General features: G+C 43.5%; 1 protein-coding gene across 1 annotated transcript in view; it reads left to right on the forward strand.

The window, feature by feature from the left end:
* GAP43 (growth associated protein 43) overlaps window positions 1-27,141 on the forward strand; it is a 151,572-nt gene that overhangs the window by 41,425 nt on the left and 83,006 nt on the right. The window contains exon 2 of the mRNA XM_049874574.1: window positions 25,675-26,287. Within this exon, the coding sequence (XP_049730531.1) occupies window positions 25,675-26,287 (613 nt within the window). The remainder of the gene's footprint in view (window positions 1-25,674; window positions 26,288-27,141) is intronic.

Raw genomic sequence — 27,141 nt, forward strand, 5'->3', positions numbered from 1 at the left:
AATTATTCAAAATTGCCACCATATGGCAAAATTGATACAGAGCCTCTTTGGTATTGGTCAGCTTATGAGGGGGAGGGGAGAAAAATGCATCACTTGCTAACACATTCATTTATTCCACAAATATTGTATACACACTGTGTCCCATGAACTATGCAAGGAACTGATATTAAAATGGTGAGCCAAAGTCCCGGCCCTCAGTGAGCTTACAGTTCCAAGGGGAGGTAAACCCCTAACCTGTTGCCGTCCAGTCGATTCCGATTCATAGCGAACCTATAGGAAACAGTAGAGTCCCATAGGGTTCCCAGGGCTGTAATCTTCATGGAAGCAGGCTATACATCTTTCTCCCTGGAGCAGCTGGAGGGCTCCAACCGCTGACCTTCAAGGCCCCTTTGAAGGAGAGCTAACCAGGTACATTTACTACTAAGAATGATACTAGATACAAATCAAATCTTTAATAATTAATAACTAATATCCTTATTTAGTGAGTGGAAACTCTGGTGGAGTAGTGGTTAAGAGCTAGGGCTATTAACCAAAAGGTAAGCAGTTCCAATTCACCAGGGGCTCCTTGGAAGCTCTATGGGGCAGTTTTACTCTGTCTATAGGGTCTTTTTATAGGGTCACTATGAGTCGGAGTCGACTTGAGAGCAATGGGTTTGGTTTGTTTTGGTGTGTAGTGAGTGACTTATCCCTGTATATTTTTTTCCCACTAAACTGCCCCCACCTCAGTGGCAGCACTTCCCTCATTCTCCTCCACCCCACCTCTGGGGCTTTCATGATCTAGTTTCCAGTCTTCCCCCAAATGATAAATATGTACCTTCCCCCCCCCCCCACCGGAAACCTTGCTGGCGTAGTGGTTAAGAGTTCTGGCTGCTAACCAAAAGATGAGCAGTTCGAATCCACCAATCACTCCTTAAAAACTCTACGTGGTAGTTCCGCTCCGTTGGATAGGAACAGTATGAGTCAGAATCGACTGGATAGCAGTGGGTTTTGGTTTTCGATAACTTCTTTTGGCCTCGCCTTCAAAATGTGTATCTTGGCTAGGTGACAGGTATTAATCTGAGTAACCAAAGAAAGGTAGTGTTGCTGAATTCCTCATTGCAACCTATTAACACTTAACCTTTTTGGGGGTAATGGACGCCTCCAGCATTTTTAGAAAAGCTATAGGCACAAAACAGAAAAATAATCATGTAAACTAAATACATTGCATCACATAAACTAAATATGAGCATAACGGTGCAATGGTTAAGCCCTTGAATGCTATCTGAAAGGTAACCCAGCAGCTCTGGGGGAGAAAAGACCTGGTGACCTGCTCCTGCAAAGATTACAGCTTAGGAAACCCTATGGGGTAGTTTTTAGTCTGTCCTATAGGGTCGCTATGAGTCAGAATAGACTAGACGGCAAACAACAACAAAAACAAACTAAATACGTTGAATACTATTTCAGATCAGGGATACCTTGAGGGCCATCCTTAGACCCAAACCCAAAGCCAAACCCATTGCTGTGGAGTCCCTTCCGACTCATAGTGACCCTATAGGACAGAGTAGAACTGCCCTGTAATTTCCAAGGAGCGGTGGATTCGAACTGTAGACTTTTGGTTAGTAGCCAAGCCCTTAACCACTGCGCCACCAGAGCTCAATACGGAGACCCAGCACTTAAAAGCAAAAAGACAATCAAAACACAACTACGTCATTCAAAGAGCTGGCACAAATTCTGTAAGTCTGGGGGAAACCGTGAGGCAGGGGGCAGAAGAGAGGATTTAAGCAAACTTTTTTTTTTCAAAGTGGGGCTGGCCTTCTCCCCACTCTCGGTCTCTCCCTTGTGCGCACATCCAACAGCTTCGTCTCCCTTCCCTAAATCAATCCTTCGTTTCTCTGCCTTGGTCTCCCTGCCCCTCTCTCCCTGCATTTTGACTCCAGTTTCCGTCCATCAGCCTTCTTCCCACCTCGGTTAGCTTTCCCTCCGGCCTCTCTGAAGGGTGATCTCATCCCTTTGTTTCTCCTCCGCTGCCGCCCCTGCGGCCCCTCCCTGCGCCTCTGGCTCAGGGCGCGGCTGGCGCCGAGCGCGCTGCACGGCTGGGGCTGCCCCGGGAGCGCGAGCAAGTGGCTGAGGCCTGGGGCGCCTCCTCCACCTCCCCAAGCCTCGGGGGAGCCTTCTTGCTCCTCCGGAACACCCGGGAATTTAGTTTTAATTTAACAAGCCTCTACAAACTCTTGTTGGGGAGCTAATTGCTTCTTTCAGAGGCGCAGAGAACAAAAGCAGCAGCCCACGCTGCAGGCCTCTCCACAGTGCAAGAAGGAGCAAGACGAGCGCAGGGCTCCCTTCTCCCCTTGTTTAGTCCCCTGCCTTCACCTCCCACCAGCAGCAGCAGCCTGCTGCCAGGGACCGAGCCCTCTGTAACGTCAAGGTAACAGGACTGGAAGTCGTTTCCTGTCCCTCCCAGTTGTTACTTGCTTGGGAGCTGCAAAGAGCCTATTAGCATTCCTCGGGCTGTCTGTGCCTGCTTCTCCAGCCTGCGAAAGCAAGAGGCTCTCTGTCAGCAGGAACAGATCCTTGGAAACAAGCAGGAATGCCTTGTCATCAGAGTGGAGCAGAAGGGAGGAAACTCGCTCAACTGTCAGGGGCAGAGATGCCACTGGGGAAACAAGGGTCTTGCATTATTTAAAAAAAAAAAAAATCCTCTAAGCTTCCTCGACGGCACTGGGCGGGGGGCGGGAATGGGGCACTGGGGGAGCTTCCTTTGAGCCTTCCATTTCCCACGAGGAAACATAGACGCCATAGACAATTGCAAACAAGTTTTTTGAGAGGTTAAATGAAGACTTGGAGACTTTGCCTCGCGTACTTTGGACATGTTACCAGGAGGGACCAGTCACTTGAGGACATCATGCTTGGTGAGCGTCAAAGAAAAAGAGGAAGATCCTCAGGGAGATGGACTGACACAGTGGCTACAACAATGGGCTCAAATACAGCAACGACGGTGAGGATGGCGCAGGACTGGACAGTGTTTCGTTCTGTTGTACGTAGGGTGGCGGTATGAGTGTGAAGCAACTCCACAGCACCTAAAAGCAACAAATGAAGCAGGTGGGAAGAAGTGAGATGATTCTGTAGGTGTGGCTAAGGATAGACTTGGTGTGAAAATTTGTGTCAGCCTGGAGCACGTGCTACCAGTGTGCATTCGTTTGTTCATTCATTCCTTCAATGTGTATTAAACCTGAAACACTTACTATGTGTGGCCTTGTTGCTGTCCAGTAAATGACTTCAGACTCACTTGAGAGAGAAGCCAGTGGAGAAGAGGGAGAGAGCCCAGATCTGGAGACACCATGCCCCTTAGGGCCTCAGTGGTCCTAGACCCTAGAAGCTGAGGACTGGGAAGAGATCCTGGAGAACGGAGAGGCTACAGGGAACACAACCACTTTTTCCAGAGATGAGTGCAGGAAGCTGATGGAAGTTAGAGCTTTTTCTCCCAGCTTTCTGACCCCATTTTCTTTCTTAAATAGGTTGAAATCAACTAAGGCAGAGGATAAGAATGATTCGCACATTTTCCTTATTGATTTTTAGCAGCCCTCCTCCCCCCAATTAGGACAATAGATTTTGTTCAAATTTTCCCACAGACCGACAACTTGGCTTTAAAAATTGTCAGAGTAAGGCCTTCCTTTAAAATGCTTCTCTCATGCATCTTAGACGCTTTGGGGGGAAGGTGTAGCTTTTTGCTGACCAATGAATGATGGTGTTCCTGTGTTTGGAGATGGTTGGAATCAGGTAAGATGGTGAGGGTGTCTGCTTTCATGGTGAGGTGGGTCATTTACCTCCCAGCTCATAGAAGCCTATAAGTAAGGCCATTCTGAACTGGGCAGAGGTCAAAGACATCAGAGCATGGGATGCTGGCCGATGGATGACCTCTGTGCTCTCAAAAGGCCCCAGTTTGGTGATGCCTTTGGGGACTGGTATATTTCTGATGAGGAAGGTGAGCCTGATCCAAGCCATTGTGGTATTTTCAATCACCTCATATACATGTGAAAGCCCAACTATGAAAAAGGAAGACCGAAGAGAATTGACGCATTGGAATTATAGTGTTGTCAAAGAATATTGAATATATCGTAGACTGCCAGAAGAACAAACAAATCTGTCTTGGAGGAAGTATGGTCTAAATGCTCCTTAAAAGTGAAGATGGAGACTTGTCTCACATACTTTGAACATGTAATCAGGAGGGACCAGTCCTTGGAGAAGGACATCATGCTTGGTAAAGTAGACGGTCATTGAAAAAGAGGAAGACCCTCAATGAGATGGATTGACACAGTGGCTGCAACAGGGGGCTGAAACATAGCAAGGATTGTGGGGATGACACAGGGCTGGGCAGTGTTTGGTTCTGTTATACATAGGGTTGCTATGAGTTGGAAACTCACTCGGCACGACGACACCATTTTAGAAAGATCTTAATCTCATGATTCGTTCAGTATATACAACTAATTTTAAAGGATCAGCAACAGTGGAGGCTAAAGTCTGTGGGGGAGACCCTGTCCAATGCAGATACCAGGATTACATCACAGATAACTTCTCCAATGCTTTCTTTTCTAGGGAAATAGGAAAACGGAACATGTATACATTTGCATACAAATAGGACTTCAATACGTTGAGCTGTAGAATGTCCGAATCTTAAATCTCCCAGTCACTTCATTAAATGTATAGACAAAGGCACAGAGCCAGAAACATGAAGAGACTTCCTGAAGGTTGAGGTCAGGTCTGGCTGTACCAAGTCTACAGCCCTGGTCTCCCGATTGCCATTCTGGGGCTTTTGCTATTTTATCTGCTGCTTCTTATTCCTTTTGTCAGATGATAAGATTCAGATAGCACTAACAGAGCCACCTGGAATTAATTGCCCTTCCATTTAAAGAGACGTTCAAAGGGAACTGTGGAGTTCCCAGAACTGGAGTGTTTCATCTGAGTGTTGAGACCAGTACTTCTCAGACGGTAAAGTTTAAAAGAGGTATTAAAATGCACTTTCTGACTCAGTAAGCCGGGGCCAAGTGAGTCTGTATGTCCAGCAGTTACTGGTAGTGCAGTTGCTGCTGGTTCACAGGTTGAGCCGCCAGACCGTAGACAGCATTTTTCCTCCTTGCCTCCGCTTCCTGCTGGGAGAACAGCCCTGGGGATTTAAGAGTCTTTTTTTTTTTTTTTTCCTCCCTGTTACCAGGTCACTGTGCTCCCTCAGAAAATCTGGATGCCTTTCACTGCCTTGTTCTCAGCCAGACCTGAAATTGTTAGAAATAGTCCCCAGAGGCAGGTATCTTGAGCTGGAGGGTGTGATCTTTTATCTAGTGACTTAGCACCATTTAACTTGGTTGCCCAAAACTTTCACACAGAAGAAACTGGCTGAACTCTGATAGTTATTAAAAAAAAGAAAAAGTCTTTTTCTCTTGCACACCTGCCCTTCCAGTTGCAGCTGGGTTTTCTCCTGCGAGTGCAGCTGGCTTGCTGCTGCCTCACAGGCCTGGCCCTTCAGCTGGATGCAGCAAGTCCTTTTGCACACGTCTCCACAATTTGCTTCTGTCCTGCACTTCTTTAAAAAGAAAACAAAAAAACCAACCAAACCTGTTGCCGTCAAGTCGATTCTGACTCATAGTCACCCTATAGGACAGAGTAGAACTGCCCGTAGGGCTTCCAAGGAGCAGTTAGTGGATTCTAACTCCCAACCTTTTGAAGAGCAGTCAAGCTCTTAACCACTGAGCCACCAGGGCTCCTAGCTGCATGTAATACGTAGATTCCCAACCTAGTGCTTTGTTCACCGTCTGAGTTGAGCAAGCTGCTTATGTGCGGAAGAGATAACAGGGTGGAGGCCCCATCATCCTATCTTACTGGGACTTGAGCTCAGGCAAGCTTCAGTGTCATCCATTTCTCAGTTCTTTGAAGTTTGCCTGTCTTGGAGGGGCCTCTGCTGTGGCTCTTGAAGTTCCTGTGAGTTTATTTTCGGCTTAGGAAACCCTCTGGGACAGTTCCACACAGTCATATAGAGTTGTTATGAGTTGAAATAGACTTCATGGTACACAACAACAAGGGATTTATCAAACTCCATAGTTCTACTCTGTCCTATAGGGCCGCTACGAGTTGAAATTGACTCAATGGCAATGGGTTTATGTGAAACAGTGATCCAAACCTATTGCCATCAAGCTGTTGCTGACTTGTTGAGACCCCATGTGCGTCAGAGTAGAACTGTGTTTAATAAGGTTTTCGAATGCTGAATTTTTAGAAATTGATCACCAGGCCTTTTTTCCAAGGCACCGCTGGGTGGACTCGAACCTCCAACCTGTAGGTTAGCAGCTGAGTACTTAACCTTTTGCACCACCCAGAGACTCAGAAACAGTGATAACCCCGTTGCCGTCAAATCGATTCTGACTCGTAGCAGCCATGTAGGGCCGAATAGAACTGCTTCATAGGGTTTCCAAGGCCATGTGCAATCTTTACAGAAACTGGCTGCCACATCTTTCTCCCGTGGAGCAGCTGGTGAGTTCAAACTGCTGACCTCTCAGTTAGCAGATGAGCACTTAACCAGTGTGTGACCAGGCTCCTCTAAAACAGTGGATAGAAAGGCCGTATAGCAGACTGGTAGGGAGGATGGGGTCTGGCATCAGACTGTGTAGGTTCAAATCGTAGCTGTACCACTCAGTAACTGGGAAGCCTCCCCAAGTATTAGTTTTCTCATCTGTGAAAAATATAACACCTATCTCATACATTATAATTATAGCAATACCTACATTATACATTTATTATGAGATTATCCAAGTAAAATACTTAGTGCCTGACACCACATAAGTGATTGATAAATGTTTGCCTCAATTATTATTAATAAGACAGTATTCCTGTCCTCAAAGTGTTTACACAGAGTAATGGACAGTTTGGGGAATATACCCATAACTACAAAAAAAAAAAAAAAAATAACCAAGGATGCAGTCGGAGTTTAACATAAGGGTATACTCTGTCCCACAGGACAAGAATGGTTACAGTTTTAGATGATCGAAAGATTTTTTTTTTAAGCAGCGTTTTCTAATAGTAATATCATTGACACATGACAATGATAAGAAATTCAAATTTCGGTATCCACAAATAAAAGTTTTATTGAAACACAGTCTCGCTCATTTATTTACGTATTGTCTATAGGTGCTTTCATGCTACAATGTCAGGGTTGAATAGTTGTAACAGAGACTGTATGGCCCACAAACCAAATGTGTTTACTACCTGGTCGTTTACTGAAAATGTTTGTTGACCTTCGGACTATCCAACTGGAGAGATGCAAGAAAACTCTTCAACCAAGGAGGTGAGAATTAGAATGGGTAGTGAAGAGTGTGTAAGGTTTCAGCAGTTAGACAGGAAAGAGAGATATTTGATCAGAGCCACATTGTAAGTGAGGGCACTGAACTGGGTGGGTTTGCAGGAGACGCAGGAAGACAAGTCTAAAAGGGCAAATTGGTTCCACTCCGTGGATGTCTCAGATGCTTAGGCAATGCATATCTTCTTTGCTTGATAAACAATAGAAACATTTAAAAGAGAAAGTGGAGGAATGATATAACTGTTCTAGCTTAATCTGGTAAAATATATAGCATAGGGTGGAATATAGGAATCAATTAAGAGAGCTTCTTAAATATGACAGCATTAGTTTTCAGTGTCAGTTTTAAACCTTAACACCAGGGAGCAAGGCTCCAAAGTAGGATTTCAGATATCTGGTCAAAGGAGAATCTTTGTCTCCCCATATACACTCACCACTGCCACCACCAGCCACCACAGTGATTGCCTAGATTTTCCACAATGATTTCAACTTTCTGTTGTATATGTCTGGGATGCTTCAATTCCATGGCACAGCCAGACTGATGCACACACAGTTACTTGAGGCTGCAGAGGTACTGGAGTCCCTCAGTTAAGTGCTAGGCTACTTACCAAAAGGTTGGTGGTTTGAATCCACCCAGAGGCAACCTGGAGAAAAGGCTTGGAGGTCTACTTCCAAAAGATCACAGCCATTGAAAACCTTGTGGAGCATAGTTCTACTCCAAAAAATACGGGGTCACTATGAGTCAAAATTGACCTGATGGCAAATGGTTTGTTTGGTTTGGGTTTGGTTTGCAGAGGTACCGGTCAGTTTAGTTTTGTTAAGCCCACTGGGCTTTGAGATGTCATTTAACTGTGAGTTTGACTGGAGAGGAACTAGAGAATTGCTTTAGCCTGGAGCCATGGCCCCAACTACCAGGAGAGAGGGTTAGGTGACTCCCCTAGGAATCTTTTATTCCTAGACTTGGGTCAAGCCCTGAGCTGTTACAGGCATATGGGGAATTACTGGCTTCTGATGAGTAAATCAGAATTGTGGGAAGAGAATGGCGACATCATCCTACCATAGTGGAACTCTTGAGCTGACAACAGTCTCCAGGGGTTCTTCATATCATGACACAATTAATGAAGCTCCACATTTCTTGGACTTTCATCTTAGGGATGACCCTAAGGTTTTTGGATGTTCTAACACAGTCGAGGCTGTAATCTTTATGGGAGCAGATCACCAGGTCTTTTCTCCCACAGAGCTTTCACCTAAAGCACAATTAAACTGAAGAGTGCAGTTCCGTTCTGTCCTGTAGGGTTGCTATGATTTGGAATCTACTCGATAGCACACAAGAGCAATGCAAGCCTAGAGAAAGGCTCCTAGTGGCTTACATCTAATGACGCTGGAGTCTTTATTTTAACTTTTATGAGACCTTTAATCCAAATAATTTATTTTGGACCCTGAATCCAAGGATAATGACTTATGGGATTCTGCCTTCAGCCATGCCGAACACAGTTCTGGGCACAGACTTTGGGTCATGTGACATCACTTATGACAGGATTATAGCACATTTCAGAGCTATGTATACATCTACTAGGAAGGAAAGTACTTTCACTGACCTCAAGACCTCAGCATCAGACTTAAGAGCTCCCTATTTTGATCCAGTTCAGCCTAATTGCTCTGGTTCAAAGATCAGGTTATTATAAATCCCTGAAAGGCAGACTTATATGGATTCGTTCAGAAAGTGTAGGATTTGCTTACCTGGTTTCAAAACTTAAACAGGAGAAAATTTCCTCTCTTTGATGGCTCCCAAGGATACAGTCTCGCTTCCTGTAGAATCACAAAGCCGGAGTTGCCTGGTTCCCTGTGCTATGACAAACATGGTCACTAAAAGTATAGCACATTCCTCCTCCAAGCTGCGTGATACCTACAGAGTAGGATAACTTTGGGGAAGGCAATCAGAGCAAAAGGATGGTGCCCAAGCAGTGGCTCCTGTCTGGAGGCAGGATGAGAAGGCAGGAAGGGACAGAAGCTGGTTGGATGGACATGGAAAGCCCGGGGTGGAAAGGGTGAGTGTGCGGTCACGTTATAGGGATTGCGACTAGTGTCACATAACAATATGTGTCTGAATTTTTGTATGAGAAATTAACTTGAGCTAAAAACTTTCACCTAAAGCACAATTAAAAAAAAAAAAGAATGATGCCCATGGAATAACAGTTGTAGATGGATTTCCATTTCTGGTACACTACACTTATGAGAAAAATAACAGGAATAGTTGGTCCAAAGAAAAGGCAATGTTTAATTCAGTACTCTGGCTGGGTTTAAACTCTCAGACTCGGGAGTAAATGGTAGAACCTGCTCTTTAGCACTAGCTCAAGCCCTTCCTTCTGATGAGAATGCACATGGATGGCTCTAGTTCATCTGTTTACTTTTCTCATTTAATTGAATAGCCTTAATCTCTGGCCTATGGCCCTCCCCTGCCCACTTCTCCCAGGGTGACTTTCTCTATTCTTCTTCGATATTTTCCTCCCTTGCTTTCAAAATTAAATAAGAAACTTGATCTCTAAGCTCTTCTCAGCATCTCAAGTGTGAATCTTTCCTGTCAAAATCTTGACAAGGAAAATGAGTCACAGCATCACCTGGGTGATGAGATCACGATACCACAGTCCCTGCTTTGAAAAATGTATTTGCACTTTTCTCTCATAAGGAGGTTTTGAGAGGGGAAGATGAAATTAGGGTGACAGCTATGACCCCTCATCTTTTAGATGCTCAGAACTACTCCAGCATTGTCAGGCACTGACAATAACAACAGCAACAACAAAAAAACAGAAACCAAATCCATTGTGAGTAGATTCTGACTCACAGCGACTCCATAGAACAGAGTAGAATCACCCCATAGGGTTTCCAGAGAGTGACTGGTGGATTTGAACTGCCGCCTTTTGGTTAGCAGCTGAGCTCTTCACCACTGCACCACCAGAGCTCTGATGACAAAGGCCTGCTGTAAACTCTGCCCATCCCTACACGTTTTCACCTTGTATGAGCCTCCAGGTAAAGCCAGCAGACATCAGGATCGGCCTCATTCTCACTCGTTTGGGTTCTTGGCATCCTATAGTTCTTTTACCTCACGTGCAATCAATACGAGTATTTTGGATTCAAATTCTGGCTCTACACTTACTAGCTGTGTAATCTCGGGCAAGTTGCTTGATATGTCTCTGTTTCTCCTTCTTCTGGAGGAAATAGTATGTGTCTTAATTATGTGCTGCTGCTATAACAGAAATACCGCAATTGGATGGCTTTAACAGAAATTTATTCTCTCACAGTCTAGGAGGCTAGAAGTCCGAATTCAGGGTGCCAGCTTTAAGGGATGGCTTCCTCTCTCTGTCAGTTCTGGGTGAAGGTCCTTGTCATCAATCTTCCCCTGGTATAGGAGCTTCTCAGCACAGGGGCCCCAGATCCAAAGGACGTGTTCTGCTCCTGGCACTACTTTCTTAATGGTATAAGGCCCCCTCCTCTCTGCTCACTTCTCTCTTTTATATCTCAAAAAAGATTGACTCAGGATACAACCTAATCTTGTAGATTGAGTTCTGCCTTATTAACATAATTGCCTCTAATCCTGCCTCATTAACATCACAGAGGTAGGATTTACAACATATAAGGAAAATCACATCAGATGACAAAATGGTGGACAATCACACAATACTGGGAATCATTGCCTAGTCAAGTTGACTTACATTTTGGGGGAACATAATTCAATCCACAACAGTACCCCTCTCACAGGTCTGTTATAATTATGCTGGTTAGTACATGTAATATATTTGATAAATGTTATTAGCATTCTTCTAAGTACTTTATTGAATGATATATATTTGTACTTAGAAGAATGCTTGGCTCATCAAAAAAACAAAAAAACCTGTTGCCATCAAGTTGATTCTGACTCATAGAAACCCTATAAGACAGAGTAGAACTGCCCCACAGGGTCTCCAAGGAGCGGTTGGTGGATTCAAACTGCTGGCCTTTTGGTTAGCAGCTGAGCTTAACCACTGTGCCACCAGAGTTCCAACAGTAAGTGATACATAAATTTTTCACTTTATTATTTTTTCCAAGGATCTGAATGTATTGTACAGACTTTGCCTTTAAAAGATTTGGGGGGGGGAGGATATTTATTATTTTTATTAAATATGCATTGTTGTTGCTGTTGTTATCTGTCATCGACTGGGCCCCCAACTCATAGCAACCACATGCACAACTGAACAAAGTTGTCCGGTCCTGCACAATCCCCATGATCAGCTGTAGATCGGACAGTTGTGATTCATAGGGTTTTCATTGTCTGATTTTTGGAAGTAGGTGGCCAGGCTTTGCTTCCTAGTTCATCTCAGTGTGGAAACTCCACTGAAAATTGTTCAGCATCATAGCAACATGAAAGCCTCATAAAAGCGGCTTGGCAGGGGCGCCTGACTCTCTGTTACAAGAAGGAAGGAAAATCAAGATCAACAGCCCAAGGCTGATTCCTATGAGGCAGAAGTAAGACATGCCTCCACCTTTCAAGCTTTTTACCAATTCTGACACCAACCGTCCCTCCCACAGCACTCTACTGGTCTGCTGGGTTTGATAATTCATTGCAGTGGCCACATAGAACTCACACACAATACTCACAGTTATGGGGTTATTTAGAGAAATAACAGTTTACAATTCAGGTTCAGGAATGCTCAGGACACATTTCTTTGATTAATATAGCCTCTTCTCCACTGTGCCTGCAGGCATGCCTCTCTCTGGCCATTGGTTCTTTGACTCTTTGGCCTGGCCTCTGCCCTGCTCAGGCAAGTGTTACAAAGCTCTTTTAGCTCTGCTGATAAGTACGCTAAGGCACCCCAGTCTGCCAGTAAGCTTTGTCCAGATGCTCAGCTCTAGCTCTATGGGTCAGCAAACCTCCTGCCTGAAGGCACTCAGTTTTCTTGCTCTGTGGGCCAGGAAGCTCGCTGCGTTGTCTCCTGCTGGCCACCGCTTCTCGCTGTCTTTGGTGTTACAGCTCGATTGCTCTCGCTCTCTCTCTTTCTTGGTCTCCTGGTTCCAAGAGCTGCTTAGTGCAAGAATCCCGGGTCCAACAGATGCGCTTCACTCCTGGCTCTTCTTTGTTGGTGGCGGCGAGATAGTCCCTCCTCAACTCTGGGATGACTCATTTTAAGCCTAGTGGGATGGAAAAACTGACTAATCCTCTCACTAGGGTTTCATACACCTTATTTGTATGGTCCTACCCCGACAAGTGTGTCCTGCACCTTATTTACATTATTACCAAGCTATCCAATCCCCTTGGTGGGCCACAAGCATCTCATTTGCATAGTCCTACGCAGTCATTCAGTGGTATTTACAAAGACTACGGCTAGAAAGGCCATATGAAGTAATTCACTGACAGACAGATGGTGGCCATGCATGACGTGTGTTGGCCAGAAATTGAACCAGGGTCTTCCATATGGAAGACGAGGATTCCACCACTGAACCAATCAATGTGCCTTAGGTATGCACAGCTCTTAAAAGTCTCTCAGGGAGTTATCAAAGAGAAAATATCGTAAAATGTTTTTCAAATAATGTACCCCATCCCCAGACTCCAGAAAACAGCAATTTTTGCTTCATTTGTATTGTCTTGTTCCAGGCAATTATTTATCGAGTTCTTAAGTACTAGACACTTTACAGATACCATTTTATTTCTTCCACAAGGAATCTCTGCATGGTAGGTTAGTATTATAATTTGATGAACGCAAAAACTGAATTCTAATGAAATAAAGGGATTTAGCCCTGGTCATACATTTAAGAAGTGGTTGAGTCCAGACTCAAACTCAAATTGTTTGACCTCAAAGCCATGCCAGAGAACATATTATCAGTGTGTATCGATGCCTGATGACAAAGGGAACAGATGTCAACAATGGAAAAAAAAAAATTTTTTTTTTTTTTGGGAGGATGTGGTAAAACAGGGAGAAATGTATGACAATAACAAGATAAGCAAACTCAGAATCAGTTACGATTTACAGATTTGTCCAGGCTTTGTCTACTAGTCTTTAAAGTGTCCAACAGCTTGGTGGTAGAAATCCAGATAAAATGGAAGTTTATTCATCCTCAAACTAAATGCCCTTTGTCTGATACCCCTCACCCGCCCCACAAATGCATCCTTTTGTTTTTTGCACGCGTGGAAGAATACCACAACATGTCTTCTGGAATCAGAGAGTAGACATACTTTTTTGAGATTTCTCAGGTAATGTTCCAGGTGGAGAATTGCTTACCTGATGATCGATGTAGTAAGGTAATGCAAATTATTTTTGACAAATAGCAGTGTCTTCACAAAATCCTCCCACCCAGTCTTCTCAAATAATTAAGCTTACTTTAAAAAGCAGTAGGCTCGTAATGCCTGCTAACATATACCCTCCCTCAGGTACAGTCCCTCTTGGCCAACTTACCTTGCTTTTCCTTCTTCCTATACCTAGAACCTATTGCCATCAAGTTGATTACGACTCATAGTGACCCTATAGGACAGAGAAGAACTGCCCCATAGGGTTTCCAAGGAGCAGCTGGTGGATTCAAACTGCCAACCTTTTGGTTGGCAGCAGTAGCTCTTAACCACTGCACCTAGTGCTTATAATCAGCTGACATATATTTGCTTATTTTATTATTAATTGAAAAAAAAAAACACTCATCTACCCTTCTAAACATTCCTGCTCTAATCCCTCCTGCTTAGAGATTCTGGAGCCACTCCTGTCACAAGATCTGAATCGTAGACCCATTTTGTTTAACTTTAAGAAGTACTTCAAGAATCTTAGTGCTGACATTAGGCCTGCTGCTTATCATTGACACTTTTGAGTGTTTAGTGTTGAATTTTTTGACTTGAGTGCTCTGTTTGGTTCCCCAAAATGTAGGAGATTGGAAGCCCAGATCTAAGATCTCTTCTACCAATTGTTGGGCATTCCATCAATCTGTGGTTCAGTTCCTTGATTTCGTAAAAGGGATCACGCTGTTGTTTGGCTTACTTCGCTGTAATTCTTTGAGGAATAACATTATGAGTTAAAAGTACTTAAAAAAAAAAAAAAATTGTGGTCGAGTCAATTCCAACTCATTGCGACCCTATAGGACAGAGTAGAACTGCCCCCACTGAGTTTCCAAGGAGCCCCTGGTAGATTCAAACTGCAGACCTTTTGATTAGCAGCCCTAGCACTTAACCACTACGCCACCAGGGTTTCCTGAAAGTACTTAATAACCTGTAATATACTAATTCGAGCTGCTGTCATTTTTATGAAAATGGAGTCTCATTCTTTTCCATTTCACATCACCAAGGTTTTATAATGGCATGCACTCTGAAGACACATATATATTCTCTCACTGATATTAGTCACTTAGGATTTACTAAATATCCAACAAGGTACATTGAAAAATGTGAGTAAAGAATTGAATAGAGTTGGAAATCCCAGATGATAGTGTTCCTCTCTTCTCATGACAAAATTCTCTCAAGCTTCCCACCAAATGTCTGGCAGCTGCGTCCACAACTTTTACTAGACAGGCAATTGTATTACTGGACATTTCAGGGATATAGGCAGCCCTGGTGGCACAATGGTCAAAGGGCTCGACTGCCAACTGAATGGTCAGAGGTTTAAACCTACCAGTGGCTCTGTGAGAGAAAACGCCTGGTGATCTGCTCCAGGAAAGATTACAGCCTAAGAAACCCCATGGTGCAGGTCTACTCTGTCCTATAGAGGCCTTGTGAGTTGGAACAATGGTGCACAGCAATAACATAAGGGATATAACTGGACCAGTGGAAAATATTTAAAATTGTAGCTAAACTAGGTTGTTGTTTTTTTTTCTTTTTGGTAGGGTGAGCGGGGTTCAAGTGAAGGCCACATATTTTGAAAATGAAGAGACTTCTAGTTTAAACAAATTTCTATTAACAAGCTGCTGGACAATGTGGAGGTTGGAGGGGGATGAGTAAAGTTAGAGAGGATTGAAAGCGAGTCCTTTGGTGTGTAACGTGGTAGGGGAGTGGGGTTATGATTTACCCTTGACAATGCAAACACATTCCCCTACCCCCAAGGATAGGAAAGAGAATTGGATGGAGTATCCTGACATTTTAGACAGTGTTTGGTGTCTCAATGAGGGTAGATAGGCTCACTAGGACTGTGGAGTTGAATGGAATTCTTTGTTCCCTGAATGGGAATACCAGCAATCATGAGGATGGATAAGGTCTCCTGGTCAAACCTTCAGTGTAGCAAACACACTGATAATGATGATGACACACATGATAATGATGATGACAATGACCATGATGAGAAAAATAATAGCAGGTACCCCCCTTTAAGCATTTACGATGTGTCGGGGCGGAGCTAACTAGTTTGTATACATTCAGTCACATAATCCTCACAATAACCCAATGAGATAACCTTGTTAACCTCTGTTTTTCAAATAAGGAAACTTCCAAGGTCAAGAGCTCGTAATAAAGTGGCGGAACCAGGATTCAAACCTACCCATGTCTAAATCCACAGCTCATGCTCTAAATCTCCAGGGAATACCATCTCCCTTGCTCTATTTCAGAAAACACTGGGCTAGAGTAGGATCGAGGGTAGACTCTGACATTTAGAAGCTGGGTAACTCCTTTCTGTTTCTTCACAGTGATGACCCTCACATGGTTATGAAGAGGACTGAACTAAAATACTAAATGTATACACTGCACACTCATTACTGGGGCAGTTCTACTCTGTCCTGTAGGGTCACTATGAGTCAGAATTGACTCGACAGCCCTGGGTTGGGTACACTCATTATAAATGTAAGTGGATAGAGGAATACGAGTGCTGTAGAGTGGCTTGATGGAGGACTCAAGCATTAGTGGTCTAGAGAGTTCTCCAGAGCCAAGAAAGAACACCCAGCCAGTTAGCAGGGTGAGTGCTATCCATTTATATGTTCCCTCAGCAAGCACAGTGAGGGACGTAATCCCTTATCAACAACCACAAATAATTATTTTTGGAGCATCTACTACGTGCAAGCACTGTTTTAGCCACTGAGGGTTCAAGGACTATATAAACCAACAAGACCCTACCCTCAGAGAGTCTATTGTCCATGGAAAGATTCAATTAGTAATAAAATAAATAAATACATGTCAGATGATTTTCAGCAGTAAGAAGGACAAGCAAGGTAAATAGACCAAGAGCAACTGTGTTTGGGAAGGGTATGTGTCAGAGTAGGTGAAAAAGGTCTCTCTCACTCATTTTTTTCATTGAACAAAATTTATCAAGTACCTACTGATCAAAGTGTAACTTATGAAAGGAGTTTAGTCAAGAAAAAAGTAAAACGATAATCGCTATTCAGAATAAGAGCAAGAATATGTTAATTTAAATAAGTTAAATATTTATCTCATTCTGTCTTGTACTCTTGAGCGTTCAACAAGAGATATTTTGCAGTGCCTTCTCTGGAAGAAAGACAATTTTATGCCCATTCCCTGGACTCAGTTACTTCTTTTCCTCTTGGTCTGCTAGGACCATCTTCAGCAGAGATCGGAGTGTGGTTTGTTCTTGAGGCCTCTCAGCTGGGAAAGATTCTTGTTCCTGGTGGAGGTTGTCTGCTGGGAGGCTGCCTTTCTGTCTTTTCCCAGATGTATTGGCTGCCTTCTGCTCTTCCTCTCATTCCAGGGTCAGCAGAAGCCTCACAGTCCCTCTCATTGTTTGGTCCATGACTTCAACCTTTTCAGCAGCCTGATGGATAGTCCTTCCCTTTTTGTTCTGAGCTCAATGGCTGCTACCAGCGTAGATGTTCTCAAAGAGTAGAGTTTACTCTCTCCTTCACCTTGACACCCTTCTCTCCTTTGAGTGTGCTACTTCTAGAGGTAGTAAATCTAGATTTTGCAACTGATGAGGCTCCTCAAAGGGCCTGCGCCTGCTGCTCAAGGGTGGAGCCCTTTCCTCCTGGAGCTGAATTCTTAGCTGGTGTTTGCCTGGTTGTCAGTGACTTTAATTCTTGTTTCAGTTACGTGGCTTATACCCATGTGTACCATAACCAAAAGTTTTCTGAAAGAGTTTAGCCAAATTATTCTCTCCAGCATGTGCCGTGATAGATCAATCAGCACAGATATGGGCCTCATCTCAACCCTGGGCTCTTCTCAGCCCCATTTGAGGAAGAAGGGTTCCCTTCCTTGAATAATCAAGGGAGTAGTTATCCTCCAAGGAGCCCAGGTGGTGCAATGGTTAAGCACTCAGCTGCTAACCTAAAGGTTAATGATTCCAACCCTCCAGACGCTCTGTGGGAGAAAAGACCTGGTGATCTGTTCATGTAAGGATCACAGCCTAGGAAACCCTAGAGGGCAGTTCTACTCTGTCATATAGGGTCGCTATAAGTCTAAATCTACTGGACAGCACAGAGCAACAAGTCATCCTTCATCCACTGCCCTTGAGTCCTGAGGCTCATGATGCAGATTAAATATAAATGAGGGTCAAGGGAATTCTTCAACAATCCCCAAGGATATTTTCAACAGTTTTATTAATGATGAAGAAGAGATACATATTGGAAAAATAATTTAATTGATGACTCTACCCAATCCATGGATAAGATAAATATGTCAGTTTTCCTTACCTTTGATATGTTGTTATTTCTCAGTGCTTATTCTTTTGTATTACCAATGTCATTTCTATAGTTCTGTGACTTCTCTCCTTATCTTCTAACTCCTCCTCATCCATTTCTACCATTGCTTTTGTGTTCTTCCTCACAAGATGAAGATAGCTGTTTAGTTTCGGTATCAGGGAAACACATACTTGTCTTAGTCAGATTTTTATCACTAGGAATTGAAGGATTTTAACAAAAGCTGACAAAATAGAATCCCAGACTTTTTTCTTCCTGTCATCATCTTTCTGAAACGGCAGTAACCGAGACCTTCAAATTTTGGATTTATTCAACAAATATTAATTGAACATCTTCTATGTGTCAGACACCATTCTAGAAACTGGGGGTTCAGCAGTAAAGAAAATGGGAAAGTCTCTAGTAACCTGGTTTTTGTGTGTTAGAAGGACTTAATTGTAATATGTCTTCATCTCTTCTCTATCTGACTTCATGGGACAAATGGACATACAAATAAACAAAATAAAAGATAACTCTTTTGGGTAGAAACTGAATTCTTCTAAAAGTGCTTTATGCTGGATGGAATATTCTACTTCATATTCTTTTAGAAGCAGGTGGGCTATACATGTTAAATAAATAATAAATGAAAGTGAATTGAAGACTCATATCTTGATCACCAGCTGTGATCTGAAAAGTGAGCATCACTATGCCAGCTTCCAATATGGGAGCGTTGGCTATCTTATGTAGTCTTTTCAATCAAAGAGTATTTCTTGCCAACTTACTATGACTCTGGAGCTACTGAAATATACTGCACCAGTCATTTGAAGAAAAGAAATCTCCCTCACTATCACCCTACCAGGTTTTCCAAAATAACTCTTTCTGCCTCCATTTCCCCTGGAGAATTGCTCCATCATCATAGTGTCTATACTCCCACCCACCCAGTAACTAAGAAAGGACTTTTATCTGGACTGAAAATAACAGTTTTAAAAAGTTATGACAATGGTTGGGAAAGGCACTACACTTTCTTCTATTCTATCTGCATCCTGCTCCCCCATCCTACTCACACCTTAGTTAGATCCTTGTCTTAGGCAGGATTCTCTAGAGAAACAAAACCAGTAACGCATACAAATATAAAGAGATTTATATTAAGGAAACAGCTCACAGACTGTAGAGGTTGGAACGTCCCAAGTCCTTGGATCAGGAGAGAGTCCTTTCCCAATTCGCGGAGCCACAGAAGCTGGTGCACCCAAGATTAGCAGGTTGAGGAGCAGGGATCCCACTCACAGGTTGTGACGGTCAAGAAATCCCCAAGGTTGGCAAGCAAGACCGCAGGTTTCTCCTGAGTAACTTAGCTGCAGGGACTGGCTAACCCAAGGTAGGCAGATCAGGGAGCAGGACACTTGCTCACAGGCCCTGAAAGTCAGGGAATCCCAAGATGCACAGGTAAGCTGCTAGCTCAAGTCCCAAGAACCAGAGGTCAGACAAGAGACAGCTGCTGGATCCAGAACAAGCCAACCACCTTTTCAAGGTGAGTAGGAAGGAAGTAGACAGCAGAAGGCAAAGACATGAAGGCTGAGGGGGTGGTGAGCCGCCCCCGGCCCCACCCCTGCTGGTACCACTCAGAAGATTCCATCATGGGGTGATCACATATCAAATTTCAACAGGAAAGTGATCACAACATTATACAACTGCCAAAACCCTGAGAATCATGGCCCAGCCAAGCTGACACACAATCTTAACCATCACAATCCTCAAACCAGACTGAGTGTTAAGGGAACCTTATGTATCCCAGCTGTGCCTGTTTGTCTTTTACATGACACCTCCTTCCCTACATCTGCCCAGAAACCTGCAAAGACACTTCATCTATAGAACTGAAGCAAGTTGGCCCATCCTCCTTCTTCCCCACCATAAGGGTCATTTCACTGGATTTCTGGTCTCTGAGTAGGTTCAAAGAAAGTACAGAAGCCCACTGTGAACTACTTTAATATTTGGATGTTTTCCATAAAGTATACTGCCATAGTATGAATTATGCTTACAAATTGTCGTTAGTTGCTGTCAAGTGGGCTTCGACTCGCGGCAACTTAGTGGATAACAGAACGAAACTTTGCCCCGTCCTATGCCATCTTCATGATCGTTGGTATGTTTGAGTTCATTGTTGGGTCTATTTGTGTCAGTTCACCTTATTGAGGCTTTTTCTCATTTCCCCTTACCCTCTACTTTACCAAACATGACGTCCTATTCTAGGAATTGGTCTTTCTTGATGACACATCCAAAGTGAGCCGAAGTCTTTCCATCTTTGCTTCTAGTGAACATTCTGGTTTTATTTCTTCCTAGATTGATTTGTTCATTCTTCTGGCAGTCTACAGTATATGCAATAGTGTTTGACAGAATAAGTAGATATTTGCCAGATTTCACATATATCCATCAACACTTCATTTTAGTCCCTTTATGGGTTGCACAAGATTCTGATAGACATGAAAACTACCTGTGTTAAAGAGAATGTTGCTTAGGATATTTCCAGTCCCTCCACTCTGCCTCTCAAAAATATATCTTACTTCATCAAATTGACAATATTGTGGCTTAATTAAAGATGTTCTCAGAAGGGGGAACTGGTTTAAAGCAATGATTTTTAAAAGCATTTAAATTCTAATGCTTTTTATGAAAAGTCTTGAAGTGCTATCACAATGTTTTTTATAGCTAGCAAAAGTAAATACAGGGCCAAGTTTTCCTTTGTGTGGAAGATTGAGGTATGCCTGTGATAAATGGAAAAAGTCAAAGGCATTGAGGAGTTCCAAGCAACGAATGATCCTATTTTTAGTTCTGAAAGTTAGGCATTTATGGATTTTTGCCAAAAACTCTTTTGTAACATAATAAATGCAAATGTTTGGGCATTTTAGAATGATTCCTAAATTTTCCACCATCCCCACCCCAAGGGAAAGGAAACCATCAACCACAGCAATAAGTTTGGATTTTAGACTGTTGGTCTTACCTTAAAGGATAGGTGGAAGATTAGTGCCTGCTATATTCCTGGGACATTATTGTTAATTAAAAAAAAAAAAAAAAAATTTAAAGAAGAAGCTTATTTGGATAGTGTATCTGTTCTGTTCACCATGTGTCCATGGTACCTAGCTACCAATTACCAAAAACCAAATCCGTTGGTGTCAAGTCGATTCTGACTCTTAGAGACCCTCTAGGCCAGAGTAGAACTGCCCCATAGAGTTTCCAAAGAGTGGCCAGTGGATTCAAACTGCTGACCTTTTGCTTAACAGCTGAACTCTTAACCACTCCCTCACAAGGGTTTTCATACCAGTTATGACTTGCCATCAAGTAGATTCTGGCTAATGGCTACCTCATGCATGTCAGAATAGAACTATGCTCTGTAGAGTTTTCAATGGCTGATTTTTTTGGAAGTTGTTTCTCAGGCTTTTTTTTCCAAGATGACTTTGGGTGGACTTGAACCCCTAGCCTTTATGATAACAGCCAAGTGTGTTAACCATTTGTACCACTCTGGGTCTCCAATAGGAGTCACGGTGGTCCACTGGTTAAGGCATTGGACTCTAAATCCAATGGGGTTTCCCTGCACAAGTTTGTATCCTGTTCTTTATGGCCATGCTTTTGGAAACCCTGGTGGCATAGTGGTTAAGTGCTACGGTTGCTAACCAAAAGGTTGGCAGTTCGAATCCACCAGGCACTCCTTGGAAACTCTATGGGGCAGTTCTACTCTGTCCTATAGGGTCACTATGAGTTGGAATCAACTCAACGGCAGCGGATTAGGTTAGGTTTAGGTTAGGGTCTCCAATGCCTAGTACAAGCACTCAGTATTTGTTAAATAAATAAGTGGGTGAGAATGTTGACATGATGTTTGTGGATTATCTGTTACAGGAAAGTTCAAGCCATTCCAGATTATTGATCCAATAATAGTACAGTTGGCCTTGTGTGTTTAGGGGGAAAGGAAGAAGAACCTGAGTCCAAATTCAAGTCATGCAACTGACTCACTCATCTATCCAATCACTCGATGAGTTTAGGCAACTCACTGAACTTTTCAGGGCCATGGCTGCCCCTTTTACAAACTGGAAGCATTGTGCCGAATCTACTGAAAGACCTCTGGTGTCTTTGGGCTCAAATGTCCTCTGTGACTTTGGTCAATTCTTCCAATTCAGGCCTAAGTGCCTTGGGGCTACTTCCTGAAGCCAGTCTTGGGAAATGTGCTCTTCCTCCTTGTCTCCTCCCTCAAACCTGTTGCTGTCAAGTGGATTTTGACTCAAAGGGACCTCGTGGGGGCAGAGTAGAACTCCCCCACACTGTTTCCAAGGAACAGCCAGTGGATTCAAACTGCCCGGTTTTTGGTTAGCAGCCATAGCACTTAACCACTATGCCAGCAGGGCTCCTGGTATCTCCTCCCTCAGCACCTACAAAAATTTACTCCCAGTCCAATTACCCGTAGTTCTGTGAAAGAAATTTTACCAGAGAATAAGGTGTAGGTTAAACCATATTAATATAACTACAGGTATAAAAGATAGAGAGCAACACAGGAAATAACCTAACACTGTCTAGTTTAGGACCCAGCATCTGTATGTGTGTGTATGTATATTTTGTTTGTTTGTTTTAATGTCTTGATGTCTCTGTCCAATCACGTAAGTCTGGCCTTTTCTTAGGCTGGTTTCCCTTCTCTCTCTCTCTCTCTTTTTTTTTTTTTTTCCTTACTCTCCTCTCTCCTTTCTCTCTACCTGAAAAATTTGTGTTTAGTTGTCTTTTGCCAACCCATTTCTGAAATCGTTTTCCTAAACCTCTAATAAATGTGAGACATGGTCCAGCAATTTCTCCAGGATGAGCTGCACACCTCTACAGTACGTTGAGCAGCTGTTTGGGTGTGTCCACCACCTCTTTGGGTACCTGGCTCTGGTGGGATTCTCTTCGCTACTCCCTCCTAACTCTGGTCTTTCATGGTTCTCTCCTTTCATGCTCATATCCCTCCCACCCTTGCATCCCTTATGGCACTGGATTGTTCAGATGAGGCTATAACCAAATGAGGGTCCTTGTCCTGTCTTATTAGCCAATCGAAATAAGATGGATGCCATACCACCAGTTGCAAGGGAAACACAAAGTGGAAATTTATTGTTTGCACAAACAAGGATCAACGTGGGCTTAGCAGCTGAAAGACCACGTGCTCGCTGTCTGAGAGGGTTGGGGAGCTTTTTATTCCCAATGACGTCTGGGGGTTGGGTTTGGTGCCCGGAACTCTACGCCTTTAGCCCTCCCATGTCCACATTTAGAGGTCCGGGGATGTTGAATCACGTCGGTAATGTTCAGGTCCGAGGACAGACTGAGGAGACAACTCTTCAGGTACTGCGCATGCTCCAAAATCTTGGTTTGCGCATGCGCGGGACTCTGGCACCAAAGTCAAACTGCGGGTGGGGCTGCAGCATGGTCGAGCCAAACTGCAGTTAGAAGCTGTGGCTCGGTGGGCTGCGAGGCCGGGGGGATTTTTCAGCAGAAGCGTCAAGGCTTGTCCCACAGTCTTACACCCAAGTCTAGTCCAAGCCTTTCTAAACAGTCATTTTAGTCTTGAAGTTGTGCTCGGAAGCTTAAGTCCTGATCAAAGCAGCAGATACTCTGACAAACTGAGTGAGTGAGGGAGAGAAAGAATGAATTGAGGGGAGCTCTTTCTTTACCCACGGAAGGTTACTTTCTTTATATCATGCAGAATGCGTTGGCTTCTTTCTGACTTTTTATGCTTTCTAACTCTGTTGCTGAGTGTACTTAAATAAAGAAAAAATAGGGCTGTAAATTGGTGCTTTTTTGCATCACCAGAGGTTCTATATTTGCACAACTGCCCACTCTGAAATGATTGGTTTGTTTATTTTCATAGGTAGCGGTGGATACTAACTAACGTAGCCTTTTACGCCCTTTGGATTAAAGACCCACTTGGCATCAATGCCCAAGCACAACTGTCCTATCATATAAGATGGTGCCTCATTCAGAAAACCCAGGTTCAAGTGAAATAAATGAACAGCATCTTGGCTCCATGCTCCATTCACAACTGTTAATTTAACAGGGTTATGCTTCCATCTCTGAGCAGAGAGCTCCTGGCAGGGACAGCTGCTCTGGTGCCCCAGATTGTGCTGTGTGCGTCCCAGTAGGAGACGTCAAGAGCAGCAGGATAGTGGGCAAGGTGGTAGTGCTTCAGAGAACAGAGCAGTGTCACAGGCTGGCGCTTGGGAAGAGGGAATGGGACAGGACTCAGCAAAGGGCTCCTTCGTTTGTGCGTTCATTTTTTGTATGGGTAGTGCACATTTAACTGAGGAAGAAGAAACACTTGTCTTGAATTTTACTAAGAAAATTGCTATTCCTGCTTTTACTCTGACATGCCCTTGGCGTACAAAAACACCTTCTTTTAGCCACTAACATAGGGATGGCCCTAAGCAGCAATGGCTTGTATGCTTGTCTACAGAATGTCCTACAGGTCTATGTCATGATTAGCAGGATCTGGGTCACTGGGGCAGAGCTGGTAGGACAGGAGGAACACAGATGACTATGCTGTCCTGCTGTGGCCTACCTCCTAAACTGGAGCAAACTTCAAGGCCAAGGGAAAGATTGGGCCAAGCACCAGACTTGATTCATGATAAGCACTCTTTTGTATTTGTCTTTAAAAAGGAAAGTTGTTGAATGGAAACTGTAAGAGGGTCAGGACTGTGTGTGGTTCACTGGTGTAGTGCCCTAGGGTCTAGAACAGTATTCTCGTAGTAGGTGCTCAAAAGTTAAATGAAAGAATGAATGGAGGGTTATCAGTAAATACGTTGGGGCACCATGGTAAACACTGGAGGCTACATGGAACAGCATGTACTTTGCCGTAAACTCCTTACTGTGACTGTATCTTGTATTCCTATCCTCTGATATAATTTCCACGTAGAAAACTGCCATTTGCCATCAGATGGTAAAAATTTTGCATTGTAGTTTCTTGTATTAGGACAATTGTATTGATGATAATATAAAACTAATTTTAGGTTTAAATTGCTTTAGGAGTAAAAATTATGATTTAGTAAATATATGCCACTCTTCCTAAATATGAAAATCATTTTTTTCATTCTTTTTTTTTTTTTAACTCAAAAATAATGACCACTTCGGGTACTCCAGTTTTGAAGATCTGGTATGTTCATTATTGGTGTTGGACTGCACATAGGGGAGGTGTCGTTTTCTGACCAGTCTTCTGAGTGGTCACATTCTGGACAACTCCCTCAAAACTGTGAAACTCCTTTGCAGTTGGAATAAAGCTCTGATGGAATTTCTGTGTCTGAGCCTTTAACCCTAAGCCATTGGTTTCCTGATAAAGATTGAAATCTAGGGGGACAAATAGACTTTTCCATAAAGTTTTTAAAATCATAAAGATTTACACAGAATCCTTGTCAAAAATCCAAAAAAAAAAAAAAAAAAACCAGTATCTTTTAGAAGTCTTTTATTAAAACCTAAGACAAATATGATTGCAATTGTCAAGGTACATTTTTAAAAAATGCTGGTTAAAGTTTGGCAATGGAGAGACACTTAACTGGTGAAAGGAAACACATAAAATAATTCCAGTGATTCTGGAAGGCTAAAAAAAAAATAATAATAATGTGTTCTCCACCCAGTTCTCTACCATGGAGAGAGTAGAGGCTTGATTTAAACTTCCAGTGTAGTCTTGATTTCCCAGCTCTAAGCCTAGTGCCTGGCACAGAGTAAACCATTCAATAAATGTTTGTCGAACACTGTTTTGAAGGAAAAGAACATCGCTCAATCTCTGCTTTTATTTCCCCCTTTCTCTCACAAAGGTTGAAAAAAATGATGAGGACCAAAAGATTGAACAAGATGGCATCAAACCAGAAGATAAGGCTCACAAGGCTGCCACCAAAATTCAGGCTAGCTTCCGTGGACATATAACAAGGAAAAAGCTCAAAGGTGAGAAGAAGGGTGATGCCCAAGCTGCTGAGGTTGAAGTGAATGAGAAGAAAGATGAAGTCCCTGTTGCTGATGGGATAGAGAAGAAGGAAGGAGACGGCTCCACTACCACTGATGCGGCCCCAGCCACTGGCCCCAAGCCGGAGGAGACCGGCAAAGCAGGCGAAGCTCCGTCTGAGGAGAAGAAGGGGGAAGGCGCCCCTGACGCTGCCACAGAGCAGGTAGCCCCTGAAGCTACTGGCCCCTCAGAGGAGAAGGCCGGCTCTGCTGAGACAGAAAGTGCCACTAAAGCTTCCACTGATAACTTGCTGTCCTCCAAGGCTGAAGAGGCCCCAGCCAAGGAGGAGCCTAAACAAGCCGACGTGCCTGCTGCTGTCACTGCTGCTGCTGCTGCCACCACTCCTGCCGCAGAGGACGCTGCTGCCAAGGGAACAGCTCAGCCTCCAACGGAGACTGCAGAGAGCAGCCACGCAGAAGAGAAGACTGGTGAGCAGGCACCAAGGGTCAGATGCAGCGGGTGGCTGGGCCAGGGGTCTGCCTAGAAAGCAGGGCCATATGGACTATCGAGTGAGAGGGAAAAAGTCTAGAAAGTGTTTTCAAGAAGCCAGGGGAAAACCATTTGCCACTGAGTCAGTGCCAACTAATGGTGGCCCCTGTGTGTCAGAGTAGAACTGGGCTGCATAGGGTTTTCAGTGGCTGATTTTTTGGAAGTAGATCACCAAGCCTTTCTTCCAAGGCACCTCTGGGTGAACTCAAACCTCTAACCTTTTGGTTAGCAGCTGAATCCATTAATCATTTGTACCACCCAGGTACCCCAAAGCAGAGCAAGCTGTGCTTAATTCCCTATAAAGTGGGACTAAGAGCTAAAGTTACATTCTCAAATATCTCCAAACCTAAGAGGGAACTCCAGGCAGGTCTGTGTAGCAGCCAGTGCCAGAGAGATCTGGCAATTGTTATTTAACTGATATATACAGTCAAACCAGGTCATCCCAGTTTTTGTCTGTTTATTTGTTTTAATGGTGTGCTGGACAGACTTAGTTCATGGGTAATTTATACTAGGTGTCTACCTACAGGGAGCACCTAGTATAAACACAGAAAACTCTCTTATTGGTTCAGATTATCTAGTTTGTGAATTGCCAGCAGCAAAAACATAATCTCAGACCACCTTTCTCTATTTTACAATATATTTCTGGGCATTCTCCCCACCATCAATTGATGTCTAGTGTGTGTATGTGTGTGAACGCTCAGGGAATGTTAATTGTAACATTAATCAGGGTCAAACATAATTAGGAAAATAAGTCCATTCTTGCTGCCAAAGCCAAAAGGAAAACCTAAAATAT

The sequence above is a fragment of the Elephas maximus genome, chromosome 1 (genome assembly GCF_024166365.1).
Source record: "Elephas maximus indicus isolate mEleMax1 chromosome 1, mEleMax1 primary haplotype, whole genome shotgun sequence".
NCBI lineage: Eukaryota > Metazoa > Chordata > Mammalia > Proboscidea > Elephantidae > Elephas > Elephas maximus.